The sequence below is a fragment of the Poecilia reticulata genome, linkage group LG7, assembly GCF_000633615.1.
Source record: "Poecilia reticulata strain Guanapo linkage group LG7, Guppy_female_1.0+MT, whole genome shotgun sequence".
Lineage (NCBI taxonomy): Eukaryota > Metazoa > Chordata > Actinopteri > Cyprinodontiformes > Poeciliidae > Poecilia > Poecilia reticulata.
In genome coordinates, this window is record NC_024337.1 from 26,649,374 (window position 1) to 26,673,269 (window position 23,896).

Sequence of the window (23,896 nt, forward strand, 5' to 3'; positions counted from 1 at the left end):
TTTTTTACCACATGTAAATATCAATATATCTACAGAAGTTCTTCTCCCTCACGTTTTTATGCTGTTTAGATTAAAGTCAGCCATGGTTTTATTTTTTTTTTTCTGTGAAATTTTGCTTCGGGGGGAAAACCTCCAGAAAAGTACAACATTCTGCCATAACCGGTAAAAGTCATGCACAATAAAGAGATGTGAAAGTCCTTGACTAATGCATGAAAAACAATTTGGCATGTGGCTCTTAAGCTGCGTAGCTACAAAGCTGGCTCACAAAGTGCTGCCAGAACACCTATGAAAACTTTCTGTTATCCACACAGAAACACCTTTACACGGCGGAGCACAGCAAAGGCAGCAGGTGGGACAGCCATGTCTCCTCGAGGCACATTTTAAGAAGTGAAATTACCCCTGCAGGCTGTTGGTCGCTTTCAAAACACCCTTTCTTCTTTACAGCACCTCATAAAGGACCTTTTGATATTTTCTTGATGGAGTCGGCCCAAGCCGACATTTGGCGGCCCGCACCCGCCCCTCTCCCCCACCAACAACCCGCCCCACCTCTTTTCCTGTACCACACTACCCTGTCAACTTAAGAAACACAAGTTGGCTTCAAACACACAAACTGCCGGTCCCCCCCCCGTAAAACCTCGGTGAGGAACGTTTCCTTCAAATGTCCCTGTACAAAACCCGAGGAAGGAGGCTTTAAAAGAGAAAGAAAATTCTAGGAAATACGATTTCAATCAAAGGGGTTTTTTTTTTTTTCTTTTTTTGGTTGGTGGCCTTTTATGAGTGGCACATGCATTAAAAAAAAAAAAAGCAGACAGTCAAGTGCAGATCTGTGGAAAAAATCTGTCTCACATGGCCCTGCGGTGAGCTCCAACTGACTCGTCATCTGCCCACCAGAAGACAGGGAGGAACACGTCTCACCTCCTGTGACTGGAGAGTGAACCCGAACCTGGCAGCCCCGTACTGGCCTGGGCCATTGATCACGTCAGGAAGACAGAATAACTGGCGGCCAGGCAAGGAAGCGGACGGGGAGCGCAGGCATGCAGACGGTTGAGGTGAGGAGAGAAAAGGAGAGAGAGCAGTCATCGAGGGAAACCCTGTCTCTTTGATCCTTGGGGGTTTTTTTGTTTTGTTTTTTTCTCGTCCTCGCAGACTTCCTCCCACCATCTGCAGCATGGCTCTCACCTGTCTGTCTCTGGCAAGGCCACTCGCACTCGTTCAATTGCTATTGCTTCCTCCCTGCAACAATAGAAACCTTCAAAAGTAGAAGTAGCCCAGCAGTGGCTGCAGCCCTCGCTCTGTCAGAGGAAGTGAGGGGAAAGGAGGATAATGTAAACAACAACAGTAGTATTCACTCCAGCACTCTTTTTTTTTTTTTTGTTTGGGAAGTGGTCAAAAGCGTGGAAAGACAAAGCCTGATATTAGACTGAGCATTCTAGCCCGCACGCAGCAGTGGACGAGTCCTTCCCACAACTGCAGATGCTGAGTGGAAATTATTTACTCCCTCCCTCCTTCATTCATAAATCTATAATAAACAATGCACACACAGACAGCAAAACTCATCATCTTAGTGATTTATGATCTGCATGTACCGTATTTTCCGCACTATAAGGCGCACCTAAAAACCTTCAATTTCCTCCAAAGCTGACAGTGCGCCTTATATGGACCAATATTGAGCCACAGCAGGTCTAGCAACTGCGGTAAGCAGCTGCCGATTTCATTTTTGCCCGTAGAAGAAGAAGTGCGCAGTGCATGCTGGGATAGTTGTCAGAACACTGGTTTGTTAATAAAGTCTGATAATACATTTAAAGCCAAGTGGGGCGGAGGGGTGCGGGAAGAGAGACAGAGACTGCGGCGGCAGTGTGTCGGTTGGTCTGTGTTACCCAGAAACCAGTTGGGCACAATATCGCAACACCAACACCATGAGTGAAACAATGACTGGGGCAGACTACTATATAAAGTACTCGGGGACCTTTTCTTTACAAATGTGGATGTGTAATAGAGTATGGAACAAATTGGCAAACCAAACTGAAGCGTCTATTCTATGCGCCTTATAATGCGGTGCGCCTTATATATGAAAAAAGTTTTAAAATAGGCCATTCATTGAAGGTGCGCCTTATAGTGCGGAAAATACGGTACATTGTGATTAGTTTCTTTTTTCCTGGCAACAGAGGCAAGTCCCCTAAACTGGCACAAACACCCCAGACTCATATCAGATGTAGAAGTTGCTGAGAAACTTCTGCTTTGAGTGGCCCGGTGGAGCAATGATGCATATGAAAGTTTTTCACTCTTGCTTGGCAACCAACCGCCAACCAGTTGCCCAACCTTGCGCCGGGGCGGAGACTCGAAAAACTCTGACGAGAGCGTCTAGATTTAAGCCATTCTGTGATTCATTTCCTCCTCCAAGATGTCGCAACAGGAAGTTAAGTGGGTAATTGGCATGTGGAATAGAAAGAAAATTGTTGAACGTGTGCTCTTTTTGCTTGTGATTCACTGCTCTTAACATGCATGAATACGCCGCTGACAGAGACAATACAAACAGTTCTGTTGAGACAAAAGAGGAATGTGCTTTCTTTCTGGTTTATTGTCTAGCTGTTTAATTCAGGTCTGATCGCAGGGCATTTACAGTAAACTCTCGATCAGCTGCAGGTCATGCTAAAGAGGAAATATATTATCGGCTCGTTTGAAACCACTGAGGAGCATGTGCTTTTTATTCCCCTGTGCCTGCTCATGAGAGTGTGTCATGTGTGTGAGCGATAATGCCCCTCTTGTCTCCGCTTCAGAGAAATAATTTTCCACAGCGGCTCAAATGAATCAATGAGTGCATTAACATTGGTTTTATTGCTTCGGAATAGTTGCCCTCATGCGGTAAAAGGAAGATAAATTAACACTTATATTCACAGGCATACAAAAAAGAAGCAAAACAGCCAAAACTGTGAAATTCTAACTTTTTTTGTAGTGCAAGCTGACTATCACAATTGTCTAATCTTATTTAAGCACAACAGTGTTTAAATTTAGTGTTCGATAATAGTTACATATTAACAACACATACTTTTTTTATTTTTTATTTGAATAATTCCTAGCAATACGTTATTGTAGCATTTAGCGGCAGATGTCGGTTTGACTAGTCGCAGTCTCCATCTAAGAAGATGTTTAATGGGGTTGTAGTTTGAATGAATATGTGGACATAGGAAAAGTTAGAATGTGTGGAAAGAGTCATGGTTGAGAAAGTTTCTGCGAAAGGGCAAACATTGAATCATGCTTTTTCTTAGCTTAGCAACAGTGCTTATGCTAAAGTCAAACATGCAAGCAAGCCAGCCAGCTTGCACGAGCTACGAGGCAGCTCTGGCCAGTGAACGGTGTATCTCAGCTGTGGTTGTCTGGGAATAGATTTACATGTCTCCTTGTTAGAGCAGTTTAAAAAGTCTGCAACCAGCCATGCAGCCAATCTATGAAGTAAGACAGGAAATAGTTCTTGAGTTATTGCCCTGTTGTGTAGATGCAGCTACCTAATACAGACACTGTTAGGCTGGGAGACAACATTTGGCCATATTAGCATTTAAATAGTTTATCTGGTGACAATCTGAATTTATGGTACATAACAGAAAAGGTGATCAAGAGAACAGAATCTGAAAGCGATGTGAGAATAAAATGACAGGCAAACTTGCAACTAAAAGCAAAAATCTCAATTTGCGTTTGAAAACTTTTACAAGCTAGTTCACAGTTTGGCAGGAGTCTGGACTGGATTTGAGGCCTACGACAACATTAAAATTGTGAAATCAATCCTGAGAATGATGTTTGTAATGTTTTACAAACATTTTTTTGTTGGTATAAATAGCCTTAACAGTTGGAATTCAATTAATTTATTAAGTGTATTTTCAAATTTGAAATTTAACGAATGTGTTTCAATGGGATATAGAACTTGTTAATTTCTTCCCAAAAACCCCAGATTAAAAAATCTACTCAAATACAACACCTGCATATTCCACCTATTTTATTCATTAAACTATGTTTGTTTTATTTGGTTATGGAGATGCCTCGATATAAAATAAATTTAATAAAACAGAGAATTTTAACCACTAACCAGATAAACCACTAGATTCCCTACATGGTATCACATTTTCCTGTTTTCTAGTTCAACTTGATTATTAACAGTGATCATATCTCTTGAACACAAACAAAAAGTTGCACATGAGGGCATCCGTGAAATTCCCTGGTACCATTCATCTTATCCCAAACTAGCAGCTACAAGCGCACAATTACAGGCATGTCAGTTTGTGCACACCTGTTCCCCCTCACAGCCAAAGTATACAGACAAAGGCACGCTCGCGCCGAAACGAACACATAAATACACAAACAAATCACCTGATGCTGGCATATACAAATGAACTAATGCACCATTACCGCAAGGATGTTCATGGCAGTTGCTCATACACACACTGGCAGAATTTGACTAATGTTTGAGGAAAAACAACTCCAACGGGCCTCCTCTATCCCTCCCCATCACTCTCCACCTCTGAGCTCAGATAATAGCTGTCCAACACCAGTCGCTCACCACTCCCGGCCCTGTGCCGTCGGCTGCGTAAACACAACCCATTCACACATACACAGAGGCAGGACAGTCATGCTCTCCTGGGTTTCCAGTCCTGGCCTACATTTTCTCATAACACTGAACCCCTCAGCAACATTTGAGCCTGGCTGTCAGTCAATAGCATGTTGGCGACAGAACCGTTCTCCTCACATTTATCACGAGTGCTTAAATGTATGTGCTATAAACAGACCTCGCACATGCTCACGTATGCAACTCTCAGGTGTTTGTTCTAATACAGCCCACACGCATACACTGAAAGTTTGCCAATTGCCCACGCCTTTGTTCATAGGAAAAACGTGCTTGGCAGCCAGAGAGCTGTTCTCAGTAAACAGCTACAATGGCAGCAGCCAGACATTGGGTGTAGGAGTGGGCTGCCACAATAACTTGAACCAACAAAACATTGTGAAAGAACTCCCAAAAGTTCACATTTTTACTCCGAACTCAAACATTTGGCCTCCGCAAACCATCAGCTGAGCAGGAATTCTCATAATGTTACGGAATCAAGAAGTTAGTGAAACACACTCTTTCAGGGGGGCGGGGGGGAGAACTCACCACAAACTTCAGGAAAACACAAGCAACCAGTCCACGATTTATCATCCATACTGTGGTTGATTGGTTTTATTTACAGCGGTGCGACTGACACTGCGGAGAGGGTTATAAACTGCTTTTAGAGCAGAGGTGGATTCCAGCACGGACTTGAGGAATCCAGCCCTGGCACATTGTCTGTCTCTGCATTCGACATGCAGTCTGGGTGCCCACAGTCCCCCCTAACAGACATGTAAACACCACCATAGGTTAACGTATGGGATTTTGCAAACAGACACAATCCGTGCAAGAACTAATTCACACCGTCTTGTTTATGCATAAGCAAAGCCTCACGTGAAAATGAGATCAAGAAAAAAGAAAATAAAAAAAACTTTAGGCAACTGCAAGGATTGAGACTGTTTATTTATAGGCTGCTCTGCCCAGTAATGGGCTCGGCTATTACTGTGGGGTGAGACAGATCTGCGAATGGGAGGTGTGACAGTGCCACTCAAGTCAATCTGAAAAAAAGTCCTGAAGCTACGAAAATATTTTCCAGGCTGCAACAAACAATCCATCCATTCAACCATTATCTAAAGCCCTTTATCCCTACAGGGTATCGGGGAGGGGTGGGGGAAGGCTGGTGCCTACTTCCGGCTGACATTGGGCGAGAGGCAGGGAACACCCCGGACAGGTCGTCAGTACATCGCAGGGCAACATAGACACACACACTTACACCTAAGGACAATTAAGAGAGATAATTCAACCTAACAGTCTTGATTTTGTGCGGCAGGTAGCCAGAGTACCCAGAGAGTCGAAGCATGCACAGGGAGAACATGCAGAAAGACCTCCGACAGGGATTTGAACGCAGGACCTTCTTGCTGTAAGCGTGCCTCACTCTGCACCCTATTGCAACAACATCATGAATATGCATATTGGTTGCCTTTGAGAAGTCTCAGAGACAAGGTAATAACCAAACCTTCCAAGAGAATATGCATAGAGATTGCTATTTTTAGCAAAGCTAACCAAGAAAATCATTAATAGGAGGTGCTGCACGAAATTTATAGCAATTTTACCTTCTCTCTCTCTATCTCTCTCTCTCTGTCTATGTCTCACACAGAGTGTAACATTGCCTCCACTCCTATAAATGATAAATGATCACACGCAGCTGAAAGGCCCACAAAATAGTTGCTGTTCTTTCATCTTCTAATATGAAAGTTTTTGAAGGGCAGCCAGAATCAGCAGGCCAAGGCAGTTACAGAAAAATGAAGATCAAAGTCAACCACAAAACTGTGATCTGTGCATCTCTACTTATAATGTTACAGCTTGAGTACACTTTAAAAATACAAAGCAAAACGACTTCTTCCTTAAAATCCCTTTTTAGTGTAACAAGCCTTATTACTTGTATGCATCCGTTACAGATCAGAGACCTAAATTAAATTATTCCCGTGTTTTCATCAAGTCTTCAAAGGATTAGCAAGATTCATGTATATGTGCATCAATATAGTTGTAGTTCCTTGTAAGAATTGAAATATCACTTTGCATTTCCCACTTTTTCTTACACACACACACACGCACACACACCCGTACACACACACACACACGCACCCCCACACACACACACACACACACATCCTCCCACGCAAGATAGTGCTATCTATATACCCAGCTCCTCCCCCCAAAGGCATCCTAATCTTTTAATTGAATCTTTTGTAATTATAATGAAATAACTGCAGACTTGTATAGGAGAGAAAATTATCAGGCCAGAATGTGCCAGCGGTCACAGGCAACTCCTATTTCTTCGGCCACTGATGCTGAGATGTACAACCTTATTTTAATTAGCTCCTCAGTTCACCTCCAAACAGCACATTGGGGAAAAGGAGGGGGAACAAAGAGAGTGTGTGTGACTGTGGAAGTGTGTTAGAGACATTACTACTCGGGCTCATGAGAGTACCAAAATGAATATCCAAACTGTGTTGTGGAGAGACCGAGCCACGAGCGTGTGTCGATGAGAAAAACACACTTTCCCTTTTTCTGACCCCTCGCAACTGCTAAGTGTAATTGCCTCATTCTTCTAGCAAATGAAAATTGACAATGAAGGGTTTGGTGTGCATGGGCTCCCTCAAATGGCTTGCCTAGAAGTTGACTAATTCAGTTCTCATTGACATATGACTAAATCAGTGTCCATTATCTCTACGTGTGGGGCAGCTCAGATGTAGCACCAGCTCTGTGGCATAAGGCACTTAAGAGCATTACATGGGCCGGGGCTGGTTGAAAGGGTCCACTTTTCAGCGAGCCACACATGCAGCAACCCTGACAACTGGTCAGGCCGTAGCCTCTGACTAACCCCTGACATTGAGGTCTCCCTACTTGAGGACAAAAACAGGAAACCCTACCATGCACTTTTAAGTCAGCCGATTGTCCCTGGCTAACAGCCAGCGGCAGTGACACTTATCACCACTGCAGATTTACTGCCGGGACAACAGCTTACACTCATCTGCTGGAAGATTTAGTGGGACAAACATTTTTAGTGCATTTTTAGTCATAGAAAATCACAATTTCCACCAATTTCTGCCACGCTAGAGATGAAAACTATTTTTACTAGAGAGAGAGAGAGAGAGAGAGAGAGAGAGAGAGAGAGAGAGAGAAAGAGAGAGAGAGAAACGGTTTGATTCATTTTCAAGCATCACGGCAGAGTCAAATGACTTCTCAGAAAAAAAAAAAACAGCGCTTAATTTGGCATGCAGGGATCATGCCTCTGTGAGTATGGCATAAGGACGCGGGCAGGTCCCTCTGTCGTGCTGCAGCTGGCTGAACTTAATGAGATATCAGACTCAAACATCAATTCATCAGCCTCATTGATGAGGACAATGAGGAGCAACCGCTTCAGCAAAGAGAGGCATTATGGCTTGTTGTGTGGCGATAGGGCAGCCTTGTTTACAAAGGTTTCTGAGCGCAGAGGGTTTTGAAACAGTACACCAAACCAGCCTCCACTTGCTCTGCTCTGCCAGACTTGGCTCTCCTGCCCTTGGGGTAGCTTCCCGGTACTTCTTTGCACCTTCAATTCTGGGGGGGGGGGGGGGGACAAAGAGTGAAAACTGAAATATAAAAAGAGTACGTTTTCTGTCATCCGAGGTGCCAACACTCTTTTAAATGAGTCCAAGTGTGATAGTGCATCAAAAAGAGAGGCCTGATTCAAATAAACAAATCTCATCTTGTTATGATCTGGGATTTGCTTAGCTGTAGCAGAGCAGGCCGGGGCTGGCTTGAGTCCCCTCTGGCCTCAGCCTCCGCTGACAGGGCATCTGTCTTCATTAAAGCTCAGCCAGTGTGCATGACGGCCACTGAAATGCTGGTGTCTTCACGATTAATGAAGACAGATGACTCCCCCCACCAAGATGCAGTAACAAGGAACAAAAAGCAGAAGGACAAGCTCGCAGAAGAAAGCAAGAAAGGGGAAAAAAAAGAAAAAGAAAAAGAAAGCCCCCCCCCCCCCCATCACCTCCAGCTTTTCGTACATTCTTGAATGCTTTCCACTCCGCTATCATAACTGGCTTTTTTCCCCCCCACTTACACCTATTGTGTTTATTTCCCCAACTATCACACACTCACACGGCAGTAGTAGTCACACCGTAGGTTGTAGAAAAATGGGCCCCAGTTGACTGAAGTGACAGGCTTTTCTCAAATCCGACAGAGCAACAACAGGGAAAGAGAGAGCTGAGAGAGCTGGCCCCTTTGCTTTGTCAGGACTTTGTGTGTGCTCCTATGTCTTCATTAATTTATTCCCTAAATAATTCATCAGCTTATTAATTCGAGGCTGTTTGGCTTTCCATAAGCATAAACCAAATCCCTGACCCATAAAGGCTACAGGAGGCAGATCAAAACTCCCAAAGACAGCATTGCTTTAGGAAACTGACATGAGCAACGGAAGGGAATAGTTTTTGAAGAGGAATTTGCTTCCTGTCGCTCTACTTTGACAAGGCAAGTTCAAACCTCAAGTGGCTCTTATTGTGACTGGAACTTGACTCTCATGAGGTCACCAAAGTAAATAAACACAGCCAACTCGTTTAATGTAGCATCCCCGTGGAAAGTTTCTGTTTTAATCTGAGAGCAGCCAAAAGCTGGCTGCTAAGAGAGAAAAGGAAAGAAGAGACTGTCTGTCCCAGTCTTTTCCTGTCCTGCTCTGCAGCCCCCTGACAGCAGCCCCCTCAGTCGAGCCCTGAGGGGTAAACAAGACAGCAACAAGAAGGAGTGTGTTTGCGTCTGTCTGTGTGTGTGCGAGAGAGAGAGAGAGAGAGAGAGAGAGAGAGAGAGAGAGAGAGAGAACTAGAAAGAATGGAGTGTGTCACACGTGAAGCCAAGCTGGAAGCCACTTACACTGAACACTGGCACTGCCCGTCCAGGCGAAGGGGTCCAAAGCCGGGAAGAAGGGGCTCGCCTTCCGCAGCATGCACGCACCGCGGCTGGTGACATCATACAGCTGACGGGGGCCCATTCCCAGGGCTTCCATGCAGTCAAACATGCTTGCCCCCCCAACCCTCAGCACAAATCACTACGAGGCTCAGTCCTGCCCGCCTGCCTGCCGCTCCTATCCTGCTTCCACTGCTCACGTCACTCACCAAGGCAGTGACAACAACACAGCCCGCCGCAGCTATCTGGACCTGCTTCCCTCCCCTTTCAACTTCTCCCTTGCTGTCACTCTCCGTCCCTGCAGATGCCGAGCTCCCCCCGCTTGTTTTTTTTTTTTTTCCGTCCCGGCTGGAATGCAGATCTGGTTCCTGAGGGCTGATCTCTGCCTCTCTGCTTTCCCCCCCTCCCCTGATCGGTGCGCTGTAACAGACCTAAATAACAGCCTCTCAGAGTTCTCGCTGAGCCCCAGACACGGCGGAGTGAACCAACTGCCTAGGCATGACGCTCTGAGAGGGGGGTGGAGAGAGTCAGAGAGAATGCCAGAGGAGGCGGGGAGCAGAGGAACCAAAAGGAGGGGAGGGGAGGAGTGATGGGTGCTGTCCGGCAGCAGAGTTTGCACGAGAGGCGCAACCGATCTGCTCAAAGGGCAAAACTTTATTCCCATTGCCTGTGCTGCATTCGTGCTTGATGCAAAACAAACACCCCTTCTTTGCAAGCATCTTCAGTTCAGATCTGCTCCACACCGCACCTCCCCCAGTTTTCTGCGGTAAATCTGAGCCCCTTTTCTCTTCCCCCATTGCCGAGCCCCCCGTCTCTAATCATAACCATATTAAAGCCCCAGCCACAGGCCTGGTGTGTATGTGCTCGTCAAAGAGAGAGTACGAGACATAGAGAGAGAGAGTACGAGACATAGAGAGAGAGAGAACATTGTGATGTGGCTGAACCCAGAAACCAGATGCCAGAGGGGAGAGGAGAAGGGTGGGGGGAGAGAATTTCTCCCTCCTTCTCTGTCTGCTCCAGGGAACAGAGGACGGGGCAGCGCTTTCTGCCTTTCCCCTCAGGAAGTACTTTTACAGTGATGAATGAGGGCTGCCTTGCTCAATCCCAGCAGTGCATTTACACAGACAAATACCTCCAATATACAAACACACCATGTGCTAGACACACTCCTTGCAGGCTCACTTGACCTCATTTGTGATTTATACCCGCCGAAGCTGACGCAAGGATGCGGACAGCACAGGACATGACGTCTGACGCGTCAAAAGGAGGCCCTCCCGTCATTCGTGTTTCTGCCGTGAAGCGCTTGCCGTCTTCTCTCACGCTCGCTGTTCAAGAGTATCGATGAAAGCAATTCAATTTGAGAGAGCAGCAGCGCCCTCACAGCGATAGTAAATCAGAGGGACGGAAATCAATAGGCAGTCCACGGTCAATAAAAAAGCCAGTCGCTGGTCCTAACTGTTGCTCAGCAGACTGATAGACTCTGGCTGGGCGAGAGCAAACATCCTGATACAATGGGAGATATGTGATAATAAAATAGGTTGACTCTGTGAGCTCTGCACATTCATCTCCACCCCTGTCAAACCGGTACAAGTGGTACAGCCCAGGAGGCAAAAAAGACACCATTTCCTGTCAATCTGTGCTGCGGGCTACACTCTCCATAAACACATTGTGCCCTCACTCCTTTCCCCCCCTCCTCTCTCTCTCTCTCTCCCTCTCCCTTTCTTTCTCTTTCAGTCTAACACTTCACTCGTTCCCTGTCTGATGAAAGTAACCATGTTTGTTCTGTTTTGTTTTTTCATTTCTGGCCAGTTTGATCGATTTTCATTACGGTGTTTGTTGACCCAAAAGCGACTGCTCCGGCTCTGAGACGTCTGGTTTGTTTTCTTAAGTCGCCGCGTACAGAAAGTCGGACTCAAATGCAGGCCGCACACTAATCACGCAGACAGGCGCACATTTAAAGAGCTCTTTTGTTCCGTCTGACAGTAAACAGCATCAGCAGTTTTTATGCGTTTCTTCGTACAGCTGTCAGGTCATAAAAGCAGGCTTTATGACGACAAGAGCTAAAGCATTTAGGTTGGATGACAAACTGCCTCCATCAGTGATGTTGCAGCTTTTTTTCTTCTTTTTTCGTTCCTGCCTCTCAGCTTTAAACCCCTTTGTTGATTGAGAGGCTAAAAGTTTGCCAGATTTTCTTTTTTTTATTTTAATTTTTTTACAAATGTGTACGATGTGCATTTCTGCTTTTAAAAGTTGTCTCACAGCTGACATGAAATTAGTTCAGAATTCATTTCGTTTTCTGTCAGCCATGGGTGTTTTGGTGACTGTATTGTTGATCAAATTTATTCATTTAGGAGCTAAATGGAACCTTTTTCTTTTCCGGTATCACTAACTCATGAGGGTTGTGATTAGAAGTGTTAATATTGCAATAAACTCTATCTTTATCCTAGAAATGTACGTTTTGGTTGGGTTTGTGATTCTTACTGCTGAAGTTTTTTTGTTTGTTTTTCAGCGTTAGTTCCATAGAAGCATTACGAAGTATCAGTATTTATATTTCTAATTTCAAATTATGTGCTGTTTGGCTGTTCAGTATTACTACTTCTAAATGGTGTACTGAACATAATATTTATATTAAAATGGATACGTTTTATTTTTTAAGCAGTATTTGGTTTTTGTTGGGCTCTGATATTATTCTCTTTAAATGTTTTTAATCATCACTTTGATTGTTATCGCTATATCACAAAATGCTGTGAGAAAATTTCAAGTCCATATTGCTCATCCCCTCTGTCAACCAACTTACACAATTATTAAATATGCATTCTTTTCCTCATCTTTCGTCTCCTTTCTGCTTGGCTTTTTTTTTTCTTGCCCAGCAGCTAATTTCATCCAGGATTCTGGAAACCAAAAACTGGATAATCCCCAGGTGCTCAAAAAAGTTTTATGTAATAGATTTTTGGACTGGCGAGCTGCAACACTATCACTTTTTATCATGCTCTCACACTAGAGACTCTGTTTTGTGTTTTTTTAGATTTATGGAGCCTTGTCGATTTCTGTGTTTTTTAACATTTCATTTGAAGGTCTTTGAGGCGGTAACCGAGACCACTAACCCCACAGGTTCCCATCTTATTGGCAACCAGCTACGAGCGGTGCAAGTCTTTCAGGGCTTTGGAGAGTTTGCAGAGCGAGTTTAGACATCTAATCTACACATACTCCATACTGCTGCTGACCCAGGTTGTTCCCTGCTTCCCCCTCCCTCCCCCTCCTTCCTCCCCTTCCTTCCCCAGCCAGAGAGGTTGAACTCCAGAAGAAACCCCCACAGGGCCACTAACTTTCCCCCCAAACTTATCCTGCCCTCCCTCTTTCTCTCCCCAAATCTGGCTCACAAGTCTCTCCATCTCTTTTTCCTTTAATTTTTTGGGTTTTCTCTCTCTCTCTCTCTCTCTCTCTCTCTCTCTCTCTCTCCCCTTCTGTTTCTGCGAATGCTCTCCATTTCATCAAGTTCCCCAAGGCCATTTTTTCCTGACTGTGTGATTTGTTTTAGTTGACAAAGTTCTCTGTATTCATTTCTGGTTTTTGGAAATATCTCATTTTCACCAACTGCCAAATTGCTGGTCATTTTGTGTTGGCTCCTACCCTCGACTGAGTTTATTATGAGGAATTTAAAAAAGAAAGCACTTAAAATCTTTTTGAGCAGAAACAGCATTTTTTTTATTTTTTATTTTTATTTAGTTTCACAGAAAGGACAGCTGGACAAAGTCTGCATTTAGCTGCACGTGAGCAGCAGCCCAGGAAAATCAGGTTTACTACTGTCTGACACTCTGATGCCAATTACAGATAAGACATATACAACACATTGTTGCCACTTCCTCTGTATACAGCCATTCAGCTTTCAGCCAAACCGTAAAAAACTCAGTTTTGTGTGAGGTAATAAAGACGAGCCCCCACTTTAAAGCAGCATAGCGACTTTGAAAGAGGAATGTAGGCATTATTTATTTATTTTTTTAATTTGGCAAGTGTCCACTTGCAGAAGCAGATCACTGGAGATGATGGGCTCAATTCCAACACAGTCAGACTGATAATATCCAAGAACCAGATTGCATTGACATTTATGAAAAGCCATACGCTTTGTCTTTTTTACTAAACAGGACAAAGCATGCCTAAACATAAAATGCAGCTGGGAACGCAGGTGCTGAACTTGTCAATATTTTTCTTCCAATGAAGATATTGGAAGAAATATCTTCCAATATCTTGGAAGATATTGGAAGATATCTTCCAAGATATCTTGGAAGATATCTTGGAAGATATCTTGGATATCTTCCAAGATTGTATACAATGCATTGTATGCATCTATGCATTGTATGCATTGTATACATCTATGCATTGTATGCATAGATGCATAGATGCATACAATGCATCTATGCATCTATGCATACAATGCATCTATGCATTGTATGCATAGATGCATTTGTATGCATCTATGCATTTGTATGCGCATACAAATGCATCTATGCATTGTATGCATGTGAAAATAAAGAGCTTAAAAAGCCAAGAAACACACTAAAACATGAGCACATACAGAAATAAATCCCTCTCCTTAACAGGGCAAATTAATATGAGCTGAATCTGTCATTTTTTAATGACCTACAAAAAGGCTTCTCTTTCTATGATATCACACAAGAGGCATGCCGTGATGGATAAAAGAGGACTCTCTCAAACCTTTCACAACCTTATTTTAGCAAACCAAGCTCATGCTATTGGTTAAATATATAATAACCTACCAGATGTTACAGTGAGCACGGCTGTGGCTATAATGCGAAAGAGAAAAGACAGTAAATTTACCATAAACAAGCCACCATGGTTTCGCTCAATGAAATAATTTTTTACAAGAGAATAAAAAAATATTAGAATAGTTACTGAAGAGACAGACAAGCCTCAGAAAGACACTGATTTGGAAAATACAGTTTAAAAAAGAACAAAAAAACCCCCAAAAAACAGTAGTGTGCACAACAGCCAGATTCTCTACATCTGCTCACTGCACAACACTGCAATGCTGAAGAAAAAGCTTTTGAAGCTTGTCAAAATGTGGAGAAATGCAACCTGATGAGACGAGACAAAAGTTTTCACTCACTGGATGTCATGCCACATGGTATGTTTTGAGCAGAAATGCTTTTGGACGTTGCACTAAAAACCTTCCGACAGTGAAGTTTGGAGTTGACGACCTGATTAAAATATAATAGAACTATTTTCCAGGAAATGGCATGGCCTGACATCTTATAATTTAAGAATGAGTGGAGAAAAGAAATAAAGATGCAAGAAGGTCCCAGTTAATCACCTGATAAAAGTCCAGTTGTGAATCTATGCATGCAACTAGTTTCTTCATACAGGAGATACCCTGAATCCAACAAAGACCTTTACTTGAATATTAAGTAAATTTCTGTAAGTATCTCTAGTATCTATTGACCAAGGATGGATGATTGATGTCTACATATGTTGAATATGTTGGGTTGCTACCAACATCTGCATGACTTTCAAATCAATAAATATATTACTTATATATTTATTGAGATAAACACTGGCATTTTTGAGAAAGTACTTATTTCCTTTTACGTTTTTTGTCCACAAAAACATAAAAAAACATAAAACCGCACGTTGAATTTTGCAACGACGATATTGATTATGATAAAAACACATTTTTCTGACTATTTTCTTCCTTTCCTATCATCAGGACATCCCCAATAATCTCTCTCAGCTTTCTATTCTTAATCACTGTCAGCATTAAGGACAGAGAGAGTTCATTTAAATTGCCAAATAAATTATGGAAAAGGAGAATTTTAAAGTATGGAGCCAGAAACATTAAACACACTGCATATTCCAATCGGTCCTTTTTGATAGCAACATATACACACATTGATAGTGCAGCGATGACAACAAGTGAGTATGTTGTGCAGCTTTAATGTGGTCCAAGTGTTCTTTTTATATTTTTGCTTAATGTACAGCCTTTACATTTACACATAGCAAAAACCCTTATCCAGTCATCAGCCTCATTCTCATCTATCTGTAGAGAAAGTGTCGCACTGCTGATAAAGAGAGAGAAGGAGACAGAGAGAGGAAGGGGGAGAGAGAGCTCTAGTCTTATAAGCTGCCATGTTTGCCTCAGTTCACATGCTGGTCCCATCACAACGCTACTTTTCAGACAACTATCAGCCTTGGCCATCTTTCAGAGAAGTATTTTCCACTCTTTCTCTGCCTCTATCTGCCTTGTTATGACCTTATGCTGCCCATGTTTTTTTGTTGTTGTTTTTTTTTGTAGGAGAAGTGACAGATCTCATTGCTGTTCAGCCAAAGCACTCCAACCCCAACACACCCGCTCCCCCACGGCCCCACACACACACACACACACGTATTGTTCCCATGGACTCACCCACCACACCTTGAAAAACTCAGCCCTTCATTCTCGCCCTTGCTCTCAAAAGGCCCGGCTGAAAACATACCCCTCCCATTTTTAATAGTAGCCTCTTTATCTTCATCTGTCATCGTGTCTAAGCTGTAGAACACTCCGCTGCCTCTGGCTCACCAGAAACCCCCCCACTTTTGTCCACTTTTCAAACTCGCAGGCGAGGATCAGACACACTCGAGAGTGAGTGCTGTCTTGACTCATGTAAAAGCTGCAAGACGCTTACAGAATTCAGGGAAAGTTGGCTCAAGATAGCACAAAAATAAAAGAAGATGAAAAAGTAAACACAAAAATCAGAAGAGGGATTTTAAAAAGGCAAGAACATTTTAAACAAAATGATTTGAATGGATAAAATCAGAGCAGCAAATAGTCAGTGCAAACTACATCTTTGTGGGAGAAGATGTGGTAATATTCAAGGGAGAATAAAAGCTGGCAGCAACATTCCGACCAATTATTTTTGCCGGGTCATTAAATTGTCATCAAAACTTTTTTCCATTCAGTGTCCATATGTGGACACTGATAGTTTTACTATCAGTGAAAAACGATCTTTTCCTAGTGGAAAACAGCAACATGCAAAACTCTGAAGCTTAATATTGATTTAAAAAAAAACTGTAATAACACTCCATTAAAAAAAAGCATTTTGAATAGAAGCTGGTGGCACACAAGAAAACAGTCAAATGGACAATTGCTCTCTTTAGTTTAAAATATGTACAAAAGACTTGTAGGAAGGAAAGAATGGTCAATTTCATCCTAAAATACACAAACAGACAAAATTACACACACAAAGAAAATAATAAAAAATATAACGTACAACAAAATTCTTGAGTCTTGCTCTTTTTCACTAACTAAATACCCTTTAATTTTTTTTGATGAATACTCAGAACCGCATCTTATTATAAACGCTTCATTACTCTTTTTATTTTTTTTAGCAAGAGGTAAAATTACGCACAACCCACATTTTTTTTAATTTATTTATTTATATTTATATTTTTTACATCTATATTTATATTCTTTATTTATATATTTATATTTTATATAAAAGGAAGAGCCTGCTCACAATGGTGCACAATATTTTTGTAAGTCATTTCACAACATTTAATGAACCTGACGTGGGGTATTAAGGTCTGACATAATTAGCTGCTTTGAAAATGGTTGCAAACCAACAAAATGAGATAAAAAAATTTACCTTGACAGATAAGTATTCATGATGGAGGTTAAATTCAGCTCATGCATTTTGACTTTCACCCACTACCATATGCCACTTTTGACAGTGAGTCAGAAAAGCCACACAGACCACGTATGGGCGTAAAGTACCACATAGTTGCTATTAATATTTTTCTGTGGAACTGGGCTAAAACTATAAGACAGGCTGTTATGATTCAGTTGATGTTAATCATAACTGTTGCTTTTTTGCTAGTATCTGCCTTCAAATTTCTTAATCGTTTTCTTCATCAGAATTATTTTCCCCTATTTTTACAAGTGTCAGAAATAACGCTGCCCTCCATTACCAGCCTTTTATGTCATTGACCAATGTTTCGCTGCTGAAATTCGTTCTTCAAACGGTCTATGACATAAGCTTCGATGCACAAATATGGATACTATTGTGACTCTCTCATTTTCTGTTGTATTCAAAACCACCACTTTTTCTGTTATGAGTTACACACCTCAGGAACAAAGAATTGAGATCAACATATTAGACTTTAAAAAAACACAAACCACTAAGAACAAAAAATGGAAATGGATATTAGTCTTAAAATGCCTGGTTGGTGTATCTATATTCTTTATCCAGTGTCAAAATGTTGACCTTCTCTTTACGTAAACATCCTCAGGAACTGATTTCCAAAAAAAAAAAGATGTGGAGAGCTGTCATCTTGATGCTGGTGGTTGCCCAGGGAGATGAAAGCAGGGCTGTCAGATGATGCTGAGCTGTTTATTAAAGACATTTCACTGATAGGTCAAGGATGCATCCTAACAGCTCCACACATGCTGTCCTCACACAGTGACACACACACGCACGCACGCACATACGCACAAACACAAACCCTGCAGTCGTAGCATTACTAATTTGCCATTTAGATCGTGGTCACAGGAGCAGAAATCTCAGAGAGGAGTGGGAAAAGGAACAATAGTTTCTCTGATGAAGTGCTGGCACTAGTAGCACTGCAAACCAGAATCTAAGAGTATGATTTAGTCTGATACGTTGGGTGGAAACAGACACAAATAAACTAATCAAATCAGGGGCAAACAATTAAAGCCATTTAGTAATAGAATAAGTTCAAATAACAATAAGCGCAACTTCTGTTTTAACATAGTTTTTATTAGACTAAGTTTGATGTAAGCTTACTTGGACTGTTCAAATAATTAAATTTGTGTTCAAATTGTGAGTTCTTAATAATGACACTATTGATGCAACTGACAAATAAAGATGATTGATAAATCAAGCAATCATCTTATTCTGTTCTTCAAAAGCCATAAATATGGTGTTCTCAGACTCAGTGAGCCAGGTTACATCACTGTGATTTCATTATTGGCTACAATAACTCAGAATTATTTTAAAAAATTAAAATAAATTGCTATGTTTTTACTTAGATGTCAACTGGCTGCCATGTCAATGGTGTAAATAGGTCTGGCAACATCGTGCTGTGGGAATAACGTTTTCTCAACAGGGACAAAGATGCTGATCAGAGTTCGTGGGAAGTTCGATGCCCGTAAATACAATGCAATCCTGGAAGAAAACCTGCACGTGGCTGCAACAGGCCTGCAGTTTATGCACAGGTTCATCCTCCACCAGCACAACAGTCATAACCAGAGAGAAAGAGCTACAGGAAGTGGAAGGGTTAAAACCTGGGCTGCTCAAATTCAGTCCTCCAGGTGTTTGGAGCTGGCATGCTTTCAAATGTTGCAGAATAGCATTGTACAGCCCTGGTTTTGATCAAAGCATCTCCATGTGTTTGAATGGCCAAGTTAAAGTCCTAAACCTAAATCCAATTGAAGTCCAACCTAAGTGAGCACAAATGTTACCCAGTAGATGTTTAAACCCCCCAAAAGACTCACAGTTCTAACTAAGCCTGTCAAAATAGGCAACTAATCAAGTGATCAATTAATCGCATGATGAAACGAACTTGATCGCTTCCATTCTGATGATTAATATTTTTTCGAAGGGCAATTTGGTTATAGACACTTAATTAATTTTATTAAGTGTCTGTGGTTACAGAACACTGTAACCACAGTATTTAAGGTTTCAGGTATTCAGTTGTGTTTTATTTTGGATATTTAAAATGCATTCCAGTTCAAGTGCGAAGTGTTCTTTACAAAATTTTACTATCAAAAGTTCATTAGTCTTATTAATTGAAAATGGCCTCACGACAACAATATTACAGTTTATTGCAATAATCCCTGGGACAATTTACCATCCAGCAAAATTTGTTAACGTGACCGGCCTACCTCTAACTGCAGGAGACAGTGGTTCTACAAAGCATCGACTAAAGGTGGCCGAGTGCAAATGTATGCCTCAATTTTCAGATTTTCACTCGTACAGAAATTGAAAACATTTCTTTTCATTTCACTTCAAAACGGTGCACTACTGTGTGTTAATTTATCATATAAAACAGCAATAAAATGTATTAAAATACGACCCAGTGCGAAAAAGTTGAAAGAGTGTGAATATCTTTGCAAGTTGCATCAGACGCATCTCAGCTCGGTGTTATATTGTTATCTCATATGTTATTGTCGTCTGTGTTTATGACCTTGTGATGTTTCTTGTAAACTGGTCCCCTGCACCCAGATTAATTTTGCACTCAAGAGCAAACAGGAAGGCGACTACTCACATCCAACCAGCTGCCTCTTTCTGTTTCAAAATAAACGTGTCATTCCTTGACAGTGTAAAGACGTTTCTACCTGCATGTGAGAAGTAGCAGAGCTGTGACCATATTTTCATTTCCTTACATAAATCACTTTCTCTTCCATCTCCCTGTCTTTTTCCAAATATACACGTCGCCCACCGAACCACGGACATGTGCACCCAGACACATCTAAGCCTACATCAACAAGAACTTCACCACCCTTGGCAGCGGCAGGCTGAGACCAAGCACTTAAGAAAATAAATAATGTGCTACAATGTGCTGTCTGTGCTCTGCTTTGCCTCCGACGGAGAAGTCCTCCCGTTTGTAGTCTCTCTCCTTCACCTAAGCATTTTCATACGACAAATCCCTTCAGGAAGGATCCTTCAGACAAGTGTGAGTGTTACAAAATCACCACATGGGGATAATTTTGCTGCAGTAAGAACTCCGCCTGCTTTTAGTTTGTGCTGTTTGCTCTTTGTGCACCACACCAACTTGTCACCAAGCCTCCACCAGAGGCACAGCTGAGCCGCTTTCTGTACAGGTTTCCACAAGCTTTTCATTCCATTCTATTAATATGATGCTTTTTATTCCACTCCTCCGTCATTCACAACTGGATCTCTCATCTATGTTTCGTTTTTCTTTGTTTTTTTTTTGTTTTTTTTTACTTAGCGTAACCCGACAAATTACATTGCGAGGGGAAAAGCTCTTTGAAGGGGTTGAGATTTTGGGCCAGGCCATATGAGCTGAGGGAAATGAGCTACTAACTTTTCAAAACATCCCTGTGGCTGACTTTGGGGGCCTGAGCTCTCGCCATGATTGGCGAAAGCTTAAAGAGGTGTTTCAGGGCTCAGTGACGATGTTATCACACAGTAAGATGCCTTAATGGACTTCCAACTGTTTGTGTGAAGGACTCCCGTAATGACAGGGATAAACTGATAACAGTCTCTGTTACAAACTGCACAAAGGAGCCGTCAGACCGTGTCACGGATGATGAGCACATTCATTCAGATATATAGACAGCAGTGGTCACATGACTCATATTTCCTGGGCCATCTTCCTCCTTTTAATGACATCGGGGCGGGGAAAAAAAATGGCAGCCAGTTCATTCCGTTCCTTCCAGCTTCGGTCTCTTCCCAGCTCTGTGCAGAACAGGTATTTCCAAAGACACTCCTGCGCCAAAACCGAGCGTCATCACTGGAGGTGCCCTGACAGGTCGGCGCAGAAATGCACGCCTGACAAAGGTTGGTATCTGTCACTTACTGACTTCAAACACAGAGCACTGAAGCCGAGAGAGAAGATAGAGCTCAGTATATTAAGCTCAGAAACCCACATAAATAACCACAGCACCCTGCATGTGGAAGGTATTTTCACAGGATAGCCTTCAGACAGGCTTGACAACAATGAGCAGGACTGTTAGGACAACTTTTCAAGAAAAAAAAAAGTGGAAGGAAAAGAAAAACAGAGTCTGGGGAATGTCCAGACCAAGTCCCTTTGTCTTCCCAGCAAGGCTTTAAGAGAGCTGGGAATGAGACTGCTGTCAGCAAAATGACTTGTAACATTCCTTGTCAAGAGATCCAGCAATAGGATGTTTTAAAAGCTGATAAAGTTTTCCACTGACCTGCCACAATTTCAAGTGGAAACTATTATGGAGTGCTGAAGAGTTTAAGAGTTTCTTGAATTAATCTGTTTATCGAGAAAAGAAGCATGTATTAAAATGTCGTAGTAAATCCGCACTGAAATATGAGAATTTTTAATAATTGTCCCAATTACTGTAGAGCACTGTGAAATAATTCAAGGGGTATACAAAAAAAATCATATCCCTTTATGTTTTTCACATTGAAAAATTGAATTACTGTGTCTGTGGGACAGACAAACAGACACCTGCAAGTCTTTTGGTGTTATGTGGCCACTAGTTTTTCAACTGTTTTGTCTTTGCTGGCTCTGTCAGGATCATGCATTAAGCTCCATCAATTTCATCCATCCACTTTAATCAACTTTCTCATCCCTGCTAAAGAAAAAACTCAAGACGGAATGACCCTGCCATGTTCTGTTGCGTTCAGATTGATTTCCATTGTTAATTCAAAAAGTTAGGTCTGGTCTCCTCGCCTTCCGCCATATGTTGGTGTGGCTTTCTCTTAATAATGACTTTTGTCTTCCCAGGCTTCTTTTAAAGCCAGAGTCATGGAGTTTTCCACTAATATCTGTCCTCTCAGACCTTAGCTGTGGATTTCATTACCATGTTTTGAGGCCTTCACAGGACAGCTGTATTCATGATGGGATTAAATTACCCAAAATCGGAGTCGCCTAAATAATTAGATAATTTTTTTCAAGGCAGTCTGTGGCACTGGGTTTTATTTTCGGGTATCAGAGTGTACATCTGTTTATAGGTTGTTTTTTTTTTTTTTTTTTTTTTTTTATAAAATGTTTAGAAAATCATTTTACCCTTTGCAAAAACATACTGGACTACCACATAAAAGTTTGCAACATGACAAAATGCAAAACATTTCACAGCATGAATACTTTTTGAAATCACAGCGGCAATCAGCAAAGGAACAACATACATGTTTCTATTTATTAAAGTGATCACAGCTAAAAAAAATGCAAAACATGTATAAATGAGCTGAGTTGAAGCTAGCTGTCACAGCAATCTTGACCTAATCTTTGGCTAGAGCCTTGTCTCAGCCCTGACAACGAGCTTCGACTAAATACACCCTCTTTCGCCCCTGAGAACGATACCACTGCCAACATGGATGTGTCCGTACAAGCAGCCGCGTATGAAGAGCCAGTGCATGTGGTTGCCTGTGTCTGGTTGTGCTTTGATACTTGTTTTTGTTTTAACTCATGCCAAGGTTAAAAAAAAAAAAGTCTAAAAAGAATCCATCTGTCAGTGCAGTGGGATTTTCATTCTGTATCGGGGTATGTTTCTAGTTTTTAGATGAAAGAAGTGCTGTGTGTGCTGTGCGTGTGTGTGTGCGTGTGTGTGCGTGTGTGTGTGTATGTGTGTGTGTGTGTGCGTGTGTGTGTGTGTGTGTGTGTGTGTGTGTGTGTGTGTGTGTGTGCAGAAGAGAGTCTGTGGGAAGATTGCCTCTGATGCTCTGTTTGCCCGTGTGCATCTGTGTATTTTTCTTGCAGGGCGTGTTCCTGGATTCCACCACACTGGGACATTACCCCCAGGTGCTCTCTCTCTCGCGCTCTCTCTCTTTCTCTCTCTCTCTTTCTGAAAATACCTCGAGGATTAGGTGGGCAGCAATGGTAAGAAGGAAAAGGTGGGGGTGAGGTGGTGATTGACGGCTGAAAAGCTGGAGAGGTGCTCAGGCATGCTGCGGTCGGGGCAAAAAGGGGACTGCATACATAGGCAGAGGGAGATTGGGGGGCGCCGGGGGAGTGGGGGGGGGGTGCACAGCTGTTGCCACCCACACCCATTATCACCCACCACCTCCTCAGTCAGGTCAGATTTCAAATAACTCCTGCTTACCTTTAAATCAACATAAGGTTTCATTCTTTCTCCACTCTCTCTGGCTTCCTTTCTCTCAAACTAGCAACCTGATTTGGTTCCCGTGCTGCAACAGTTTTGAACGAGGATCCACCCTGTCCCAGAGTCCTGCTGTCGATTTCCGGTTTTAAAGACAAGCAGGTGGTTTCAACAACGAGCGACGTCCGTCTAATCTAGCTAGTTTGGTTTTGTTTTTTGGGGGTTTTTTGCATGTCACAAAAACACTGTGGATGCCCAACAATCTCCTCTTTGTGCTTACTTTTCCCATATCATCCCAGTTTGGCAGTGCAGAGGACGGCAGCACCCCCTGTGGCCACAATGACAACTACAAGGGACATCAGAGGAGCCTAAAAAAGTGCTTTGAATACGGCCTCCTGATCACCTTTCCCTCTTCAAATAGGTTTGTGGTAAACTCTGCCTGAATAAAGAACTGCAATATAGCTCATTTTCAAATACTTGTTGTTGCTCATTATTCATCACCTCACAAAGAAAGAATGTTGTTTTGTCTCCTGTTTCAGACTTGTGGGTTGTCTGCCTTGCACACACACACACACGCACGCACACGCACACACACACACACACACACACACACA

General features: G+C 42.3%; 1 protein-coding gene across 3 annotated transcripts in view; it reads right to left on the bottom strand.

The window, feature by feature from the left end:
- Positions 1-23,896, bottom strand: part of rarga (retinoic acid receptor gamma a) — a 57,475-nt gene that overhangs the window by 14,994 nt on the left and 18,585 nt on the right. The window contains exon 1 of one of the 3 annotated variants that reach the window (XM_008413710.2): positions 9,485-10,252. The exons of the other annotated variants lie outside the window; for them this stretch is intronic. Within the exon in view, the coding sequence (XP_008411932.1) occupies positions 9,485-9,629 (145 nt within the window). The 5' untranslated portion in view covers positions 9,630-10,252. Of the gene's footprint in view, positions 1-9,484; positions 10,253-23,896 lie in introns of those variants that run through there. 3 annotated transcript variants of the gene reach the window in all.